At 36.4% G+C, this 19,724-nt stretch overlaps 1 protein-coding gene across 2 annotated transcripts in view; it reads left to right on the forward strand.

Moving 5' to 3' along the window:
* The window catches only part of LOC128557029 (motile sperm domain-containing protein 2-like), a 31,033-nt gene that overhangs the window by 2,240 nt on the left and 9,069 nt on the right, over positions 1–19,724 (forward strand). For both annotated transcript variants that reach the window (XM_053543483.1, XM_053543484.1), the window contains exons 3-9: positions 422–580; positions 1,718–1,804; positions 9,727–9,881; positions 12,446–12,506; positions 14,930–14,968; positions 18,601–18,725; positions 19,227–19,325. In XM_053543483.1, the coding sequence (XP_053399458.1) occupies positions 422–580; positions 1,718–1,804; positions 9,727–9,881; positions 12,446–12,506; positions 14,930–14,968; positions 18,601–18,725; positions 19,227–19,325 (725 nt within the window). The remainder of the gene's footprint in view (positions 1–421; positions 581–1,717; positions 1,805–9,726; positions 9,882–12,445; positions 12,507–14,929; positions 14,969–18,600; positions 18,726–19,226; positions 19,326–19,724) is intronic.

The raw sequence follows: 19,724 nt of genomic DNA on the forward strand, positions 1-19,724 counted from the left end.
CAGCTTTGAAACTTCGCACACTTGTTCATCATTATAAGGGGACTATGTAGGTCAAGAACCATAACTCTAACCTGCATTTTGTCAGAGTTAAGGTCCTTTTTGTATTTGGAAAATCTGAACTATAACTCTTTTCTTACATTATTGTCCAGCACTTGCAGACGAGCGACGGCACTCCTAGTCCTAAGTGGGGCTCTTGTTTTAAACACGTTTTCACCTTTTTCATGTGATTTTTATTAATCTGCAAAGGTATTAGGACATTATTAAATGCATATTGTTATTTTTATCAGTAAATGTTTTGTTTAAAATTGAAAAGCCTAGAGATAAAATTAAGAATGTAAAAAATTATATGATAGTGTGTATAAGGTGTACAAGTTATAAGTTGCATATGATATATGTACATGTACAATGTTTATTAATGCAGGAGATATTGAAGCTGGACATTACGATGACAGAGATGTTAAAAAGTTCCGGGAAGATGATGCCTATGTTGCCTCCTTCATCAGATACTATGAAACACTTCAAGACGCATCTAATCATCTACATGAGTCACTCAAGTTCCGCCTTGAATTTGGAGTCAATGGTTTGTTTTGGAATAATTAGTTTTAAGCTTGTGTGGTGTTATTTCTAAAGCTCAAAAAGGGGCAAAGTGCTCTTTTAAACGGAAGTAATATGACAGCAGTGATTGCATTTTTTGCTGTTTATGTCTGTCATTACCCGGTGTACGATTATTGCAAACTTGTTGCAGAATGAAGTGTTAAATGATTTCTTTCCAAAACCAGTGAGTAACAGACCAAGTACAAAGCCTCAAAGGGTTTTTATATTTAATACTTCATATTTTTGGTCAAACCATTCTTTTTCTGTAAACTTTCTTCCCGAAAAAGATGTCACCACAAATAATACAAATACCTTATACGCTCCCTCTACCTATGATCTTATTTGTCATGATGCACATTGCCCATGGTCAGTGAATGACTCTTGTTGACTTTGAGGTCAAAGGTCAAGGTCACAGTGACTTTTAGTACAAAATCCATTTCTGCTGAATGTCTTCAAAACACAGACCTACGGTCCTCTTACATTGCAAGCACATTGCCAATCCGCAGCAAATGACCCCTAGGGATTTTGAAGTCAGTGAGCCAAAGATCACAAAAACTTTTCTGCTCAATATTTTGATAATTACTCGACTTTTTTCAAGAAATAGATTCATGATTTATTTACATTGTATTCTATTTAACTGAATCAATTATAGGAAACAGAAAGTTGTTTTGTCCAGTTAAATCTTGCTATGGTAGTAGCTTTATGACTACTATTATGTGAAGTCACCAAAACATGACAAATCGTCCAATCAAAAATCTGATCATCTATCATTATTTGATAAATCTTACCCTGTCTGTGGTAAAAATGGTGGAATGTGACATTGTGTAGCAATTTTTATATATTCTCCTAACCTGGCATATGTAGGTCAAGCCAGCAAAAGCATGAAAATTGGGCACCTACAAAAAATGTATCTATTTTAACATAACCTTGTCAGTGAGAAATATCAATTCTAGAAAGATTTTGAAAAAAAAAAATTTCGTCCACAATATTACCGGTGTGTCACGTTAAGGTTACAATGGTTGTTTATATAATAAAGTAAAAAAAAATATTTCTCATTGGACTTCTCTTGAATTTTAGGTTTGTACATATTTCCTTGACTGGAGAAGTATTTTTTTTTTTTCAGATGTAACAGAGGATAATTTCCCCCAGGAAATGTGGGAGACTGGTGCAATGTATTATCATAACCATGACAAAGATGGACATCCTATATGTAAATATGTCATATATTTGCACAATTTTTATGCCCCCTCACAAAGGAACATAATATAATCAATCTGTCTATCCATCCCTACTTTGCTTGTTGTGAGCATAACAGTTTAAAAAGTAGGTGGAGGATTGACTTTAGACCTGGATTATAGAAAGATGACAACACGGTGTGCAGTGTGTAATAACCATAACTCTGGTTTGAGTAATTATGCCCCCCTCTTCAAAGAAGGAGGAGAATGTCGGTCAGTCTGTGTCGGTCGGTCTGTATGTAGACCAATCCGTTTCCAGATGATAACTCGAGAACGCTTGGACCTAGGATCATGAAAGTTGATAGGATGGTTGGTCATAAGCAGCAGATGACCCCTATTGGTTTTGAGATCAGTAGGTTAAAGGTCAAAGTCACAATGAGTCAATGACCCAGAACAGTTAAAAGGTTTCTGGATGATAACTCAAGAATTTTGGGCCTAAGTTCATGAAAGTTGATAGGGAGGTTGGTCATGACCAGCAGATCTATTGATTTTGAGGTCAGTAGGTTAAAGGTCAAGGCCACAGTGACCCGGAACAGTTAAACTGTTTCCAGACGATAACTTGAGAATGCTTGGGCATAGGATCACGAAAATTAATAGGGAAGTTAATCATGGTCAACAGATGACACCTGATGATTTTGAGATCAGTAGGTCAAAGGTCAAAGTCACAATGACCCAGAACAGTTGAATGGTTTCCAGATGATAACTCAAGAATTTTGGGCCTAAGTTTATGAAATTGTATTATAAGGGAGGTGGGTCATGAGCAGCAGATGACCCCTGTTGATTTTGAGGTCAGTAGGCAGGGTTTTTTCTTGCTGTTTTGGGAACATAACCTATACCCCTAAAATTGGGAATTTTGACGCATAAATGTTCCGAATTGGGAAATATTTAGTCCCATAGTATATAGTAAGAATGTGTTTAAGCACTTTCTCATACACTTGTTTCACATTGTACAATCTCTTTAACATACTGCCAGTACAAAATTGTCCATAATTTGGTCAATGTTTGTGCAATTTTATGAAATTTTTTTCAGAATGTAGATTGGGAATTTTTGCACTGATTTTGGGAATAATACATACTTTTTAGCATTGGGAATATAGCCCAATAACGGCTTTAAAAACGGCCGAAAAAAAACCCTGGTAGGCCAAAGGTCAAGGCAAAGTTAAACTGTTTCCAGACAATAACTTGAGAATGCTTTGGCCTAGGATCACAAAACTTAATAGGGAGGTTTATTATGACTAGCAGATGACCCCTTTTGATTTTGAGGTCAATAGGTCAAAGGTCAAGGTCACATTGACCCAGAACAGTAGCACTTTGTGCACGGTGACCAAATAATTTCTGTTCCTTGTGCAATTACAGAATGCATCAAGCGGGGCCTATTTTGTGTTATTGAGTTATTTTCCATTTTCATTTCTTCTTGTACATCACTTGTCTGGAATATAAGTATGCAAGGTATTGACCCCCCACCAGGGCTCGACACTAACGCTGGTCCGCTGGTCCGAGACCAGTGTTTTTCAGGGAGGACCACTAACTTCTCGAACCTGTGTGGTCCGACGGACCACCGAAAATTACAAGCAAGTCATTTTTAGCTCGACTATTCGAAGAATAGTCTAGCTATTCTACTCACCCTGGCGTCGGCGTCGGCGTCACACCTTGGTTAAGTTTTTGCATGCAAGTACATACAGCTATCATTTAAAGGCATATAGCTTTGAAACTTATTTATTCTTTTTCTAGGTCAATTACCAACCTCACTGGGTCAAGTTCCATAACTCTAACATGTATTTTGAGCAAATTATGCCCCCTTTTGGACTTAGAAAATTCTGGTTAAAGTTTTACATGCAAGTTACTATCTCCAAAACTAATGCAGATATTGAATTGAAACTTCACATGTGTCTTCGGGGTTATAAAACTAGTTGATAGCACCAAGTCCCATAACTCTGACCTTCATTTTGGCCAAATTATGCCCCCTTTTGGACTTAGAAAATTCTGGTTAAAGTTTTGCGTGCAAGTACATACAGCTATTACTAAAAGGCATATAGATTTGAAACTTATTTTTTCTTTTTCTAGATCAATTACCTACCTCACTGGGTCAAGTCCCATAACTCTGGCATGTATTTTGGCCAAATTATGCCCCTTTTGGACTTAGAAAATTCTGGTTAAAGTTTTGCGTGCAAGTACATACAGCTATTACTAAAAGGCATATAGATTTGAAACTTATTTTTTCTTTTTCTAGATCAATTACCTACCTCACTGGGTCAAGTCCCATAACTCTGGCATGTATTTTGGCCAAATTATGCCCCCTTTTGGACTTAGAAAATTCTGGTTAAAGTTTTGCGTGCAAGTACATACAGCTATTACTAAAAGGCATATAGATTTGGAACTTATTTATTCTTTTTCTAGATCAATTACCTACCTCACTGGGTCAAGTTCCATAACTCTTAACATGTATTTTGAGCAAATTATGCCCCCTTTTGGACTTAGAAAATTCTGGTTAAAGTTTTACATGCAAGTTACTATCCCCAAAACTAATGCAGATATTGAATTGAAACTTAACATGTTTCTTCGGGGTTATAAAACTAGTTGATAGCATCAAGTCCCATAACTCTGATATGTCCCCTTTTGAACTTAAAACTCTTTTGATATTTAACATTTTGGGTAATAATTTCCAGCTTCTGTGACAATATTTCGAATAGTCGAGCTTGGCTGTCTTATGGACAGCTCTTGTTAAAATAAATTAATAAACATTGAATTGTTCACGGTACTGCAATTTAAAAATAGAATTTGGTTTTCCCCGTGTATATTTTCTTGAAATTTGGAATCCCCGGATGTAACGCTGGTACTAAAACCCGGGAATGGAACACGGTAACTTATCTATCTGCTTCAAGTATTCCTTTACAAACTATTGAGGTATCAGTACAGTATCCAGCGTTCGGTAGACCCGAGGTTCCGGATTTTGACCCGCGAAAATAGAGAAAAACTCGTATCTGACTCGCACAGAAAATGCCCCATGCGTCGGCGTGGCCCGCGGAAATTTTCTTTGATTCGTCTCGAGTTCGAAAGTTCTGCCTCTGTGCCAATCAAAATCCCAGTGAATTTAAATATTGTTTGCCGCCATAAGCGGTAGTATGGCAGAAGGCGGAGCGTCGTACATTAATTAGCTACTGACATATGTCAATTACGCCACGCGCCGGCTGACACGTTGTCATCTCGCGGTTTGTATTTAGTGCCCGTCATTATCAAAAGTGTTTATTGATCAAAAAGTTAAAAGTTAATTGATAAACAATACGAAAAGCAGCCTATTATCATGTTTGTACAACTTGTTAATTAGCGGTATACAGCTTCTGCTGTATTGTTGTCTTGCCAATTATTACTGAACAACAAATTGGATAACGAAATTCATTTATTTTATGTGCTTGACACGTTTATATAAGCCCATCGGCCGTTACGATCTATAGCATTTTATTTAATTTATTATCATTACCGAGGCTTTGTTTGGGCAAAAATAAATAAAAATGCTTTTAATAAGCAGAAATTATAAGTATTCAATAGGTATAATGAAAAAAAAAATTATAACATGTATTTTACCAATAATTTAATGTTACTTTCGTGTTCTATATTTGTCTCCCGTTTTCACGGCCGTGATTTTCGGACATTTTTAACGAGATTTTCTAGTGCAATCTTAATGAAAAGTCAATAAAAAGTCTGTATTTAAGAAAAAATGACAACTGTTGCAAAAAACGCTCTTATTTTTAAGCATTTTTCGAGAAGAGGCACGAAACCCCACCCACTTAAAATATGAATTGCTGAAAAAATTATCTTTATTGACATCTTTATTTTAAATTTGATTTTCAAAACTATTTTTAATAAGTAAATGGCAGATGTTTATCAAAATAATAATATAAAAATCACATGTTTTGCAGTGTTTGTAAAAAGTACTCCATGAAAGAAGAGGGGGTCTCATATGTTACTGGTTGCGTTAACTTAAAAAAAAAACATCCATCTAGGTAGGACCATCTGAATTTCTGTCGGACCATCAGTTTGCAAAAGCTGCTGGTCCTTCGGACCACCACTGGAAAAAAGTTAGTGTCTAGCCCTGCCCACTTGGGCTGTAGTAAATGGCAATCAGGAGATATTTAATGCTTTATAACAATAACTCTAGATACAAAAATTGTTTAGAAACGCCCCTTTCTCATTTTATTGTTCTTTGCTTGTTTGGAGCAACTGTGCAAGGGACTGACTTCAAACTTGGAAGGGAAGTGTTCTATATAATATACAAAATTTGGGAGCATTTTTTTTGTGTTGGAGTATGTTAGAATATAGGTAGGTAGGAATGGGTCTATTCATTTTTAGCTCAACTATTCAAAGAATAGGGGAGCTATCCTACTCGCGTCGGCGTGAGCGTCACACAAATGTTAAAGTTTACGAACCACCCCAAATATTTTCAAAGTCCACTGAGATATTGCTTTCATATTTTGCATACTTGTTTACCATCATGACCCCAGTCTGTTAAAAGGAGGAGGCAACTCTATCAAGCATTTTGACTGAATTATGGCCCCTTTTCGACTTAGAATAAATGTTAAAGTTTGCGTACCACCCCAAATATTTTCAAAGTCCATTGAGATATTGCTTTCATATTTTGCATACTTGTTTACCATCATGACCCCAGTCTGTTAAAAGGAGGAGGCAACTCTATCAAGCATTTTGACTGAATTATGGCCCCTTTTCGACTTAGAATAAATGTTAAAGTTTGCGTACCACCCCAAATATTTTCAAAGTCAATTGAGATATTGCTTTCATATTTTGCATACTTGTTTACCATCATGACCCCAGTCTGTAAAAAGGAGGAGGCAACTCTATCAAGCATTTTGACTGAATTATGGTCCCTTTTCGACTTAGAATATGCTTATTGTAATGTTAAAGTTTTACTCATTATATTATACTGTCAAGCACTGAGAATAGTCGAGCGCGCTGTCCACTGACAGCTCTTGTTCCCCTTCATAATAGGGGCCTTTAACAGGCCCCTTCCCCTCAGAAAATTTCTTTTAAATCTTGCAGTTTTCCCCAAAAATGACTTTACATCAGGTTAGCTCAACTATTCGAAGAATAGGGGAGCTATCCTACTCGCCCCAGCGTGAGCACCACACAAATGTTTGCTGGCCCCTTTTCGACTTAGAATATGCGTATTGTAATGTTAAAGTTTTACTCATTATACGCCCGAAGGGACGTATTATGTTATGACGCTGGTGTCTGTCTGTCCGTCCGTCCGTCTGTCCGTTAGCAATTTAGTGTCCGCTCTGTAACTCTTGAACCTCTTGAAGGATTTCAAGGAAACTTTACACAAATGTTCACCACACCGAGACGATTTGCAGACCACATGTTTTGGATGTCTCACTTCAAGGTCAAGGTCACACTTAGGAGTCAAAGGTCATATCAGTTTGTTTCGTGTCCGCTCTGTAACTCTTGAACCCCTTGAAGGATTTCAAAGAAACTTGACACAAATGTTCACCACACCAAGACGACTTGCAGAGCGCATGTTCCGGATGACTTGCTTCAAGGTCAAGGTCACACTTAGGGGTCAAAAGTCATATCAGTTTGTTTCGTGTCCGCTCTGTAACTCTTGAACTGCTGGAAGGATTTCAAAGAAACTTGGCAGAAATGTTCACCACATTGTAACGATGTGCAGAGTGCATGTTCCGGATGACTCGCTTCAAGGTCAAGGTCACACTTAAGGGTCAAAGGTCATATATGACTTTGCTTTGTGTATATTGCTCTGCATTGCAGTGGTCTTGTTTTTATTTGGCAGATCTCTTTTTTGTACTTACAATAAATTTATTTTTTTGAATTACTTCCCTTTTATGTTACTATAAATAGCTTATTTTGAAACTTTTATATTATTGGCCGTAGGGAAAAATCGAGACCACTTTTCTGTGGTACAACATGGATGGTACCTCCATTATTAAGGTGTATTTTTACATACCTATACCTGATAAGGATTTTTTTGTAGACTTTGATTTTTTTTTTTTGTGGACTTAGATTTGTTTTTTGAAGTTTTCCTTTTGTTGTTCCAGTCCTTTGGGGCTACAACAGTCAAGTTCTTAAAATTTTGCTCCAATCCTATGATGTAAGCCTTCGGGCGTATATTGCCCCGCATGGCGGCGCTCTTGTTGCTTATATTATACTATCAAGCACTGAGAATAGTCGAGCGCGCTGTCCACTGACAGCTCTTGTTTATTCCCCTTTGCCCAAATACCAAGCTATTTTTTTCCCCAAATCACAGGCCTGGGCCCCTTCCCCTCTTGGTAAAAAAAAACCCATACACTTCATGGGCAAATGTTAATTCATAGTGACAGCTTTTGTGAGAAAAAAGTTTAAAAAAGTATTTTAGCACTGCAAGAAAATTTTCCCATGTTGCATTTCAGTCTAATTGTGTTTCATGCAGTAGCCATGATGCAATACATGTACTATACTCTTTTCATAGCAGTCCTATTGTATTAAGCATCACAGGCCTGGGCCCCTTCCTCTCTTGGTAAAAAAAACCCCATACACTTCATGGGCAAATGTTAATTCATAGTGACAGCTTTTGTGAGAAAAAAGTTTAAAAAAGTATTTTAGCACTGCAAGAAAATTTTCCCATGTTGCATTTCAGTCTAATTGTGTTTCATGCAGTAGCCATGATGCAATACATGTACTATACTCTTTTCATAGCAGTCCTATTGTATTAAGCATTTATATTTATATTTTAAAAAAAAAGCGTCCAATCCAGTTTTCAGTTAGGTTTTCATTTTGTAAGAAGTTTGTTTACATACATTTTTAGCTCATCTGATTTTTTGAAAAAAAATGATGAGTTATTGTCATCACTTGAGCGGTTGTCGGCGTCGGCGTCGGCGTCGGCGTCGGCGTTGCCTGGTTAAGTTTTATGTTTAGGTCAGCTTTTCTCCTAAACTATCAAAGCTATTGCTTTGAAACTTGGAATACTTGTTCACCATCATAAGCTGACCCTGTATAGCAAGAAACATAACTCCATCTTGCTTTTTGCAAGATTTATGGCCCCTTTTGTACTTAGAAAATATCAGATTTCTTGGTTAAGTTTTATGTTTAGGTCAACTTTTCTCCTAAACTATCAAAGCTTTTGCTTTGAAACTTGGAATACTTGTTCACCATCATAAGCAGACCCTGTACATCAAGAAACATAACTCCATCTTGCTTTTTGCAAGAATTATTGCCCCTTTTGGACTTAAAAAATCAGTTTTCTTGGTTAAGTTTTATGTTTAGGTCAGCTTTTATCCTAAACTATCAAAGCTATTCCTTTAAAACTTGCAACACTTGTTCACCATCATAAGCTGACCCTGTACAGCAAGAAACATAACTCCATCCTGCTTTTTGCAAGATTTATGGCCCCTTTTGGACTTAGAAAATATCAGATTTCTTGGTTAAGTTTTATGTTTAGGTCAACTTTTTCTCTTAAACTATCAAAGCTATTGCTTTAAAACTTGCAACTCTTGTTCACCATCATAAGCTGACCCTGTACAGCAAGCAACATAACTCCATCCTGCTTTTTGCAATAATTATTGCCCCTTTTGGACTTAGAAAAATGGTTGAATATTATGTTTAAGTCAACTTTTCTCATAAACTATCAAAGCTATTGCTTTAAAACTTGCAACAGTTTTTCACCATCATAAGTGGACACTGTACATCAAGAAACATAACTCTATCCTGCTTTTTGCAAGAGTGATGGCCCTTTTTAGACTTAGAAGATCATGGGTAGGACAATATTTCTATTACACAAAAAAAATCAGATGAGCGTCAGCACCCGCAAGGCGGTGCTCTTGTTAAGATTTTCCATCCGAAGTTGTTGTTAATATTTTAAAAGTAGTCAGTATACATCATTTTTCCTATTCAGTGTATATTCAAGTAAAACAGCATGTAAGAGATGCACAGTTGCTACCTACAATTAAGAAGTGGTTTGCCTTTCACCTGGAAAAACAGTATCGAAAGGATCCTGATTCGACTGTTGTGATTCTCTTTGACCTGGATGGTGCTGGTTTATCGCAGATAGTAAGTGTTGTGTAGATTCACTAATTAAATAAAAGTGCAGATAATTACTTGAGTTTTTATACTGTTTTTTTTTATTAGCTCACCTGTCACAAAGTGACAAGGTGAGCTTTTGTGATCGCGCGGCTTCCGTCCGTCCGTCCGTGCGTGCGTGCGTGCGTCCGTAAACTTTTGCTTGTGACCACTCTAGAGGTCACATTTTTCATGGGATCTTTATGAAAGTTGGTCAGAATGTTCACCTTGATGATATCTAGGTCAAGTTCGAAACTGGGTCACGTGCCATCAAAAACTAGGTCAGTAGGTCTAAAAATAGAAAAACCTTGTGACCTCTCTAGAGACCATATATTTCACAAGATCTTCATGAAAATTGGTCAGAATGTTCACCTTGATGATATCTAGGTCAAGTTCGAAACTGGGTCACGTGGGGTCAAAAACTAGGTCAGTAGGTCTAAAAATAGAAAAACCTTGTGACCTCTCTAGAGGCCATATTTTTCATGAGATCTTCATGAATGTTGGTGAGAATGTTCAGCTTGATGATATCTAGGTCAAGTTCGAAACTGGGTCACGTGCCGTCAAAAACTAGGTCATTAGGTCTAAAAATAGAAAAACCTTGTGACCTCTCTAGAGGCCATATTTCTCAATGGATCTTCATGAAAATTGGACAGAATGTTCAGCTTGATGATATCTAGGTCAAGTTCGAAACTGGGTCACGTAGGGTCAAAAACTAGGTCAGTAGGTCTAAAAATAGAAAATCCTTGTGACCTCTCTAGAGGCCATATTTCTCAATGGATCTTCATGAAAATTGGTCAGAATGTTCAGCTTGATGATATCTAGGTCAAGTTCGAAACTGGGTCATGTGCGGTCAAAAACTAGGTCAGTAGGTCTAAAAATAGAAAAACCTTGTGACCTCTCTAGAGGCCATATTTTTCAATGGATCTTCAGGAAAATTGGTCAGAATGTTTACCTTGATGATATCTAGATCAAGTTCGAAACTGGGTCACATAAGGTTAAGAAATAGGTCAGTAGATCTAAAAATAGAAATACCTTGTGACCTCTCTAGAGGCCATATTTTTCATGAGATCTTCATGAATATTGGTCAGAATGTTCACCTTGATGATATCTAGGTCAGGTTCAAAACTGGGTCACGTGGGGTCAAAAACTAGGTCAGTAGGTCTGAAAATAGAAAAACCTTGTGACCTCTCTAGAGGCCATATTTCTCAATGGATCTTCATGAAAACTGGTGAGAATGTTCAGCTTGATGATATCTAGGTCAGGTTCGTAACTGGGTCATGTGCGGTCAAAAACTAGGTCAGTAGGTCGAAAAATAGAAAAACCTTGTGACCTCTCTAGAGGCCATATTTTTCACAAGATCTTCATGAAAATTGGTGAGAATGTTCACCTTGATGATATCTAGGTCAAATTTAAAAGTGGGTCACGTGCCTCCAAAAACTAGGTCATTAGGTCAAATAATAGAAAAACCTTGTGACTTCTCTAGAGGCCATATTTTTCAATGGATCTTCATGAAAATTGGTCAGAATTTTTTATCTTGATGATATCTAGGTCACTTGTGCTCAAAAACTAGGTCACTATGTCAAATAATAGAAATAACGACGTCATACTCAGTTAAACACTGGGTCATGTGGGGATAGGTGAGTGATTCAGGACCATCATGGTCCTCTTGTTTAAGAAGATTGGGATGTATTAGTGTCATTATGTGTCTGTCAACATTTTTTTCCTGGACTTAATAAGAAGTGTAAAAGTTATAGCTCTCAAACTTTACATAAAGACTAAGTACCACTAGTTAGAGGAATATCCATTGTGTTTAAGGGTTCAGTTGACAAAGTTCAAAATTCTAATGACTTTTATACTGAAAATCTTCGTTACACAATGTCAATTAACCACTGTTGGAAGATCCCAAATGTTTCTCAGGGTAAGAAAGTCAAAGTGAACGTACTACTCAAACAGTTCCCTTTCACTGAGTAGAGATTGGGTCCACATCTAGTAAACTTCAAAGGAAAATTTCCAGTTATGTATTAATTCATTATGACAGCTTTTGAGATCAGATACAATACAAAATAGTAACCAGAACATTTACATTTGACTTGGATCCTGCAAGCTTTTTATCAGGACACTGTGTCAATAAACATTTTTTCAGGAAAGCAACAGTTTCTGTCTAATACTTTGTGCTATTGTTTTAAGGGTTTGTTATGCTGAGTGGTTGCTATCCCTGACTTTGAATCAATTTCTTTGGTTCAAACCTTGCTTTTGATGTAGAATTCTTCAAGTAAGGAAGTCTTTCAGCTGACATTATGCAATGTTGGTTGTTCTACCCAGGTGTCAAACCGTGCATGCAGTAATGCCATGAGGAGCAGCTGGGGTCTAATATGACCTGTAATTGTTTCATTTTGATTTTAAATCCAAGAGAAACAAGACACTGATGTTTACGCAATGGTTATTGTCCTTTGTGTCTTTTAAAATCATCTAACAATGTTTGAGAAAGAATGAGTGACGGTTTCCCTTCCACAACTTTAATCATGAATTTACATGAATGTGCTGTGTATTTACAGGATATGGAGTTTGTGAAGCACATCATCAACAGTTTCAAATTATACTACCCAAAACTTCTAGGTAAGAACAAGAGTGAATAAGTAGATCATAATGAGATACAGACAAAATCTGCCCTGCTCAATATTACCAAGGGGGACAAAATCCCATGCCCACTTACATTTATTTTTAAAAATCCGAATTTTCACTTCATTCTGTTATAAATATTTATCATAAATTTTAAGCATTCTATTATATTTATCATATTTTTCTTCTTAAATTTTAAAGCTTTTATTTGACAAAAACAAAGGAAGGCTTTCATCTTCCATGGTCAAATAGGGCAGGAAGGATTTTGTCCAGGGATGGGGAGGAATTTTGTCCCACATTCTGATCTTATTGTTGTCATTTGAATATTCAGATACATGTTGTATTAATTCTTTATCTTAATACATGTACAGTAAGAAGACTCTGATTTTGTTTACTTGGATGCAAGTAAAAGCTTTGGGTATTACACATAATAATAAATTACAGCTAGACTGTTGTGTTTCAAACATTTCTATAATTGCTGTGGATTTGTAAAATGGGGTCAGTTATTCTATAGGAGTAAATTGTTCGAAAGAATTATGATCTATTAGCTAGTCATATCAGTACTAGGAAATATGTATATGTCTAATTTTTCACTAGGAGCTATCTTACTTGCCAACTGGTTGAAAAAAATTGTGCACTTTAGAGATATGTCTAGATAGTCATTTTCATTTTAAGTTCACATGTCACAAAGTGACAATGTGAGCTTTTGTGATTGCTGAATGTTCATCTTGATGATATCTAGGTCAAGAATGAAACTGGGTCACCTGCGGTCAAAAACTAGGTCAGTAGGTCTAAAAATAGAAAAACCTTGTGACCTCTCTAGATGCCATACTTTTCAATGGATCTTCATGAAAGTTAGTCAGAATGTTCACCTTGATGATATCTAGGTCTAGTTTGATACTGGGTCACGTGCCTTCAAAAACTAGGTCAGTAGGTCAGATAATAAAAAAACCTTGTGACCTCTCCAGAGGCCATATTTTTCATGGGATCTGTATGAAAGTTGGTCTGAATGTTCATCTTGATGATATCTAGGTCAAGTTCGAAACTGGGTCACATGCGTTCCAAAACTAGGTCAGTAGGTCTAAAAATAGAAAAACATTGTGACACCTCTAGAGGCCATACTTTTCAATGGATCTTCATGAAAGTTAGTCAGAATGTTCACCTTGATCATATCTAGGTCAAGTTCAAAACTGGGTCACGTGCCATCAAAAACTAGGTCAGTAGATCAAATAATAAAAAAACCTTGTGACCTCTCCAGAGGCCATATTTTTCATGGGATCTGTATGAAAGTTGGTCTGAATGTCCATCTTAATGATATCTAGGTCAAGTTTGAAACTGGGTCAACTGCGGTCAAAAACTAGGTCAGTAGGTCTAAAAATAGAAAAACCTTGTGACCTCTCTAGAGGCCATACTTTTGAATGGATCTTCATGAAAATTGATCAGAATGTTCATCTTGATGATATCTATGTCAAGTTCGAAACTGGGTCATGTGCGGTAAAAAACTAGGTCATTAGGTCAAATAATAAAAAAACCTTGTGACCTCTCTAGATGACATATTTTTCATGGGATCTGTATGAAAATTAGTCTGAATGTTCATCTTGTTAATATCTAGGTCAAGTTTGAAACTGGGTCATGTGCGGTCAAAAACTAGGTCAGTAGGTCAAATAATAAAAAAAACCTTGTGACCTCTCTAGAGGCCATATTTTTCAATGGATCTGTATGAAAGTTGGTCTGAATGTTCATCTTGATGATATCTAGGTCAAGTTTGAAACTGGGTCAACTGCAGTCAAAAACTAGGTCAGTAGATCTAAAATAGTAAAACCTTTTGACCTCTCTAGAGGCCATATTTTTCAATGGATCTTCATGAAAATTGGTCTGAATGTTCACCTTGATGATATCTAGATGAAGTTCGAAACTGGGTCACGTGTGGTCAAAAACTATGTCATTAGATCAAGTAATAGAAAAGCCTTGTGACCTCTCTAGAGGCCATATTTTTCATGAGATCTTCATGAAAATTGGTGAGAATATTCAACTTGATGACATCTAGGTCAAGTATAAAACTGGGTCACTTGAGCTCAAAAACTAGGTCACTGTGTCAAATAATAGAAAAAAAGACGTCATACTCAGTTCAAAACTGGGCATGTGGGGACAGGTGAGCGATTCAGGACCATCATGGTCCTCTTGTTATCTGTTAATTGACTTGCATAGATGGAATTTCAATAAACCTTGCACATACATTCAGCATAATAACATGATGTTCATTTTTTTGTTGTGATGCATGCATAACCGACCCATAGCTTAAAGGTCAAGGTTATGATGTAAGATCAAAGATTTCATTTGAATTTCGTTATCCGCATCATAAAACTTGAGGCATTTCATTGGGATTTGAGTTTAATGTTAGCAACTTCTGTATTTTGCAGAATATATGTTAGTGTATGAGATGCCATGGTTGTTTAGTGGTAAGTTATATCTTCGTATTTGTAAAAAGATGTATATTTTTTTACCCCCCAGCAACAAAGTTGTAAGGGAGGGTATACCGGTTTCAGGTTGTCTGTCTGTCTGTCCGTAGACACAATCTTGTGCGCACCATCTCTCCTCATCCCCTTGACACAATTTAATGAAACTTCACACAAGTGATCAGTAACAACAGTAGTTGTGCATGGGGTATGTTAGGTTCTTTCAGAAAAAAAATTTGCAGAGTTACGGGACTTTGTTTTTTAGCTCACCTGAGCAATGCTCAGGTGAGTTTTTCTGATCGCTCGATGTCCGGCGTCCGTCGTCCGTCGTCTGTCGTCCGTCGTCTGTCAACATTTAGCTTGTGTATGCGATAGAGGCTGTATTTTTCAATTAATCTTCATGAATATTGGTCAGAATGATAACCTTGATGAAATCTAGGCCGAGTTCGAAAATGGGTCATCTCGGGTCAAAAACTAGGTCACTAGGTCAAATCAAAGAAAAACCTTGTGTATGCGATAGAGGCTGTATTTTTCATTTAATCTTCATGAATTTTGGTCAGAATGATAACTTTGATGAAATCTAGGCCGAGTTCGAAAATGGGTCATCTCGGGTCAAAAACTAGGTCACTAGGTCAAATCAAAGAAAAACCTTGTGTATGCGATAGAGGCGGTATTTTTCAATTAAAGTGGAATTATGGGCATTTTTTCAAGTAAAAATCTAGCTGAAATAGATGTGTGTGTGAAAAGCATGGAGGAAATTGTAACTTTTAACCCAATATACCAAACTCTTCCTGTTACCAGTACAAAAAAATAACTTTCCAAATATGACTTTTCTTATTTTGACTGGGGCAGTCTTTTTAAGAAAAGTAAAACTGCACGCAGGAGTTGTTTCCCTTCAACTTTAGAAATCTCTACTTACAGGTAAGGGAGATCACTGCGTAGAAGATTGAAGAAAAGAACTATCATTTTATTAGTCCGATTTCTTTATTTATAAAGCACCAACTTCAAATGCTTATGCGACATCATTGTTTATTTAACATATTCAAATGCACAGCAACCGAAAATTGCTTTTATAGAACATTCACCAAAAACGCACTATGTGCAGTAAGATGCGCATAATGCCACTTTAATCTTCATGAATATTGGTCAGAATGATAACCTTGATGAAATCTAGGCCGAGTTCGAAAATGGGTCATCTCGGGTCAAAAACTAGGTCACTAGGTCAAATCAAAGAAAAACCTTGTGTATGCGATAGAGGCTGTATTTTTCAATTCTTCTTCATGAATTTTGGTCAGAATGATAACCTTGATGAAATCTAGGCCGAGTTTGAAAATGGGTCATCTCGGGTCAAAAACTAGGTCACTAGGTCAAATCAAAGAAAAACCTTGTGTATGCGATAGAGGCTGTATTTTTCAATTGATCTTCATGAATTTTGGTCAGAATGATTGCCTTGATGAAATCTAGGTCGAGTTCGAAAATGGGTCATCTGGGTCAAAAACTAGGTCACTAGGTCAAATCAAAGAAAAACCTTGTGTATGCGATAGAGGCGGTATTTTTCAATTGATCTTCATGAATTTTGGTCAGAATGATTACCTTGATGAAATTTAGACCAAGTTCGAAAATAGGTCATGTGGGGTCAAAAACTAGGTCACTAGGTCATATCACGTTAAAACCTTGTGTATGCGATAGAGGCTGTATTTTTCAATTGATCTTCATGAATTTTGGTCAGAATGATTACCTTGATGAAATTTAGACCAAGTTCGAAAATAGGTCGTCTGGGGTCAAAAACTAGGTCACTAGGTCAAATCAAGAAAAACCTTGTGTATGCAGTAGAGGCTGTATTTTTCAACTGATCTTCATGAAATTTAGCCAGAATGATTACCTTTATAAAATCTAGGCCGTGTTCGAAAACGGGTCATCTCGGGTCAAAAACTAGGTCACTAGGTCAAATCGAAGAAAAACATTGTGTATGCAATAGAGGATGTATTTTTCAATTGATCTGTATGAAATTTGGTCAGAATGATTGTCTTGATGAAATCTAGGTCGATTTTGAATATGGGTTATCTGAGGTCAAAAACTAGGTCACTAGGTCAAATTAAAGAAAAATCTTGTGTATGCGATAGAGACTGTTTTTTTCAATTGATTTTTATGAAATTTGGTCAGGTTGATTGCCTTAATGAAATCTAGGTCGAATTTGAATATGGGTCATCTGAGGTCAAAAACTAGGTTACTTGGTCAAATCAAAGAAAAAACTTCTGTATGTGATAGAGGCTGTATTTTTCAGTTGATCTTCATGAATTTTGGTCAGAATGATTGCCTTGATAAAATCTAGGTCGAGTTTGAACATGGGTCATCTAGGGTCAAAAACTAGGTCATATCTAAGAAAATGCTTGTTTTATCGCAAGAGACCAATTTTTTGGTCCAATCTTAATGAAAATTGGTCAGAATATTTGTTTCCTTGAAATCACTAGGTCAAACATGTTTTACACTGTTATGGAGTGTTTCTTAGGTGAGCGACCTAGGGCCATCTTGGCCCTCTTGTTGTTACTATACTATATACATAGACACAATCTTGTGCACACCATCTCTCCTCATCCCCTTGGCACAATTTAATGAAACTTCACACAAGTGATCAGTAACAACAGTAGTTGTGCATGGGGCATGTTAGGTTCTTTCAACAACAAAAATTGCAGAGTTATGGGACTTTGTTTCTTGTTAACATACTATGTACATACAGTCTGCATATGCAATCTTGTGGGCGCCTAATCTTCCGAACCCTTGCACACAATTTAATGAAATTTCAGTACCAACCCTAGTTGTGCATGGTGCATGTTACGTTCTTTTAAATAAATATTCTGCATAGTTATGGGACTTTGTTTTTTGTTACTATACTGTATATATACAGTCTATATACATACAGTCCACATAATTATGCAATCTTGTGTGCATCAAATTGCAATGTATTGTGTCAGTGCAGGCGGGGGGTACATTCATCACCTTTAGTGATAGCTCTAGTTGGGAAAGTAAAAAGGATTCACTAACACCTTGTATAATTATATGATGTATTAATGTAGCAAAGACCAGGTTTTGATTCAAATTTGTTTCAAGTAGCAGATATGATGTTATATATAAAAGGCAGTATAAATAATATTTATATACCACTTGTAAATCTGGTTAAAAATTGGTCCACTACTTCCAGAGAAATAGGTTCAAGATTTTGGAAATCCAGAATAAGTGCAACACTTATTTGCTAATACATAAATAATGTACAATGAAATACTATATATGATTTGGGAAAAACAAATAATTTGCAACTGAACCATATCAAACGAACATTTCACTAAGTTCACTATACCTGCAACAATAGTGAAAACCAACATAGTGGCTTTGCGACCAGCATGGACCCAGACCAGCCTGCGCATCTGCGCAGTCTGGTCAGGATCCATGCTGTTCACTAACGGTTTCTCGAATTACTATAGGTTTTGAAAGCGAACAGCATGGATCCTGACCAGACTGCGCGGATGCGCAGGCTGGTCTGGATCCATGCTGGTCGCAAACCCACTATGTTGGTTTTCTCATGGCACGGCTCAATTATCATGAGGCACACAATGTAGTTCATCTTATATATTTTACAGCTGCATGGAAACTGATCAAGCAGATGTTAAATGCCGAGTCTGTCAAGAAGATAAAGTTTGTAACAAAGGCAAATGTTCAGGAATACATCAACAAGGATCAGCTCCTGGGACATATGGGTGGCACAGTAAATATAATATTTCTTATAAAATTATGCTTGTATTTGAGACTGATGGACAGTCTAATATTTTTTGTAGTGAAATTTAAAATACAATTAGGAAAATATATGGATAAATATAGATAAATTTATGCACCTTTATTGCTTAGTATTTACTTTTTAATTAGAACATATTTTCAAAGGTTAGATAACTTAGTTATAATCTCTGTTACTATTTTGGCTTTAAAGGGAGCATATGCTGTGTTAACTTTGTGGAAACATTCCATTCTTGCAGTCGAAAATTAGTTCTGTTATTTAACCAATTGTATGTAGTAGAAATTGAAGTTAATTCTAGACTTTCATTATGAAATAAGATGCAATTCCACTTTATTAACAAGGTAGGCTGCAGTATTTAATGAAATATTTCTAAAACTAAATTAAATCACTAATTTGAATACAAATCAGAATATATGAAAACTCCTTAAACTTTTAAGGTAAAAATCTTGTACTCTGTTAATGATGTTATTTCAGGATACTTTTGTATATAAATATGAGCCACCCTGTTTTGATGCTGGAGGTGGAGGTGACGAGGCAGATGAACCTGATGGGGAATCTGCTGGCAAAAAGAAGGTATTAAAAGCATGTTTGTTATTTTTTTGTGATTTTCCTTTCCTCAAAACATTATTAGACAGAAAAATGTCATGTTCTTATGTAAATTGTTCTAACTTTATTCAGGGTCAAACCTGTTAGGCTATCTCAAAGGAAGGACTTTGTTCTATCAAGTCCTGACATGTGAGTTTAGTTCCCAGACAAAACAGTTGTTCTGTATTACTAATTACAGTAACTGTCTTGTTAAGTTTGAAACCATTGTCAGCTCCAGTTTTTGTGGTCTTGTGGATATTCAGTAACCTTAGATTTGTAGATCAGTGTGAGGTCCTCATTTGTTCAAGTGGGGGTGTTTGGCCCTTTAAGTGGCTGCTAGAATTAAAAATGGGGGAAAAAAACCAACTTTAAATGACATCTCATGAA

Source organism: Mercenaria mercenaria, chromosome 5, assembly GCF_021730395.1.
Source record: "Mercenaria mercenaria strain notata chromosome 5, MADL_Memer_1, whole genome shotgun sequence".
Lineage (NCBI taxonomy): Eukaryota > Metazoa > Mollusca > Bivalvia > Venerida > Veneridae > Mercenaria > Mercenaria mercenaria.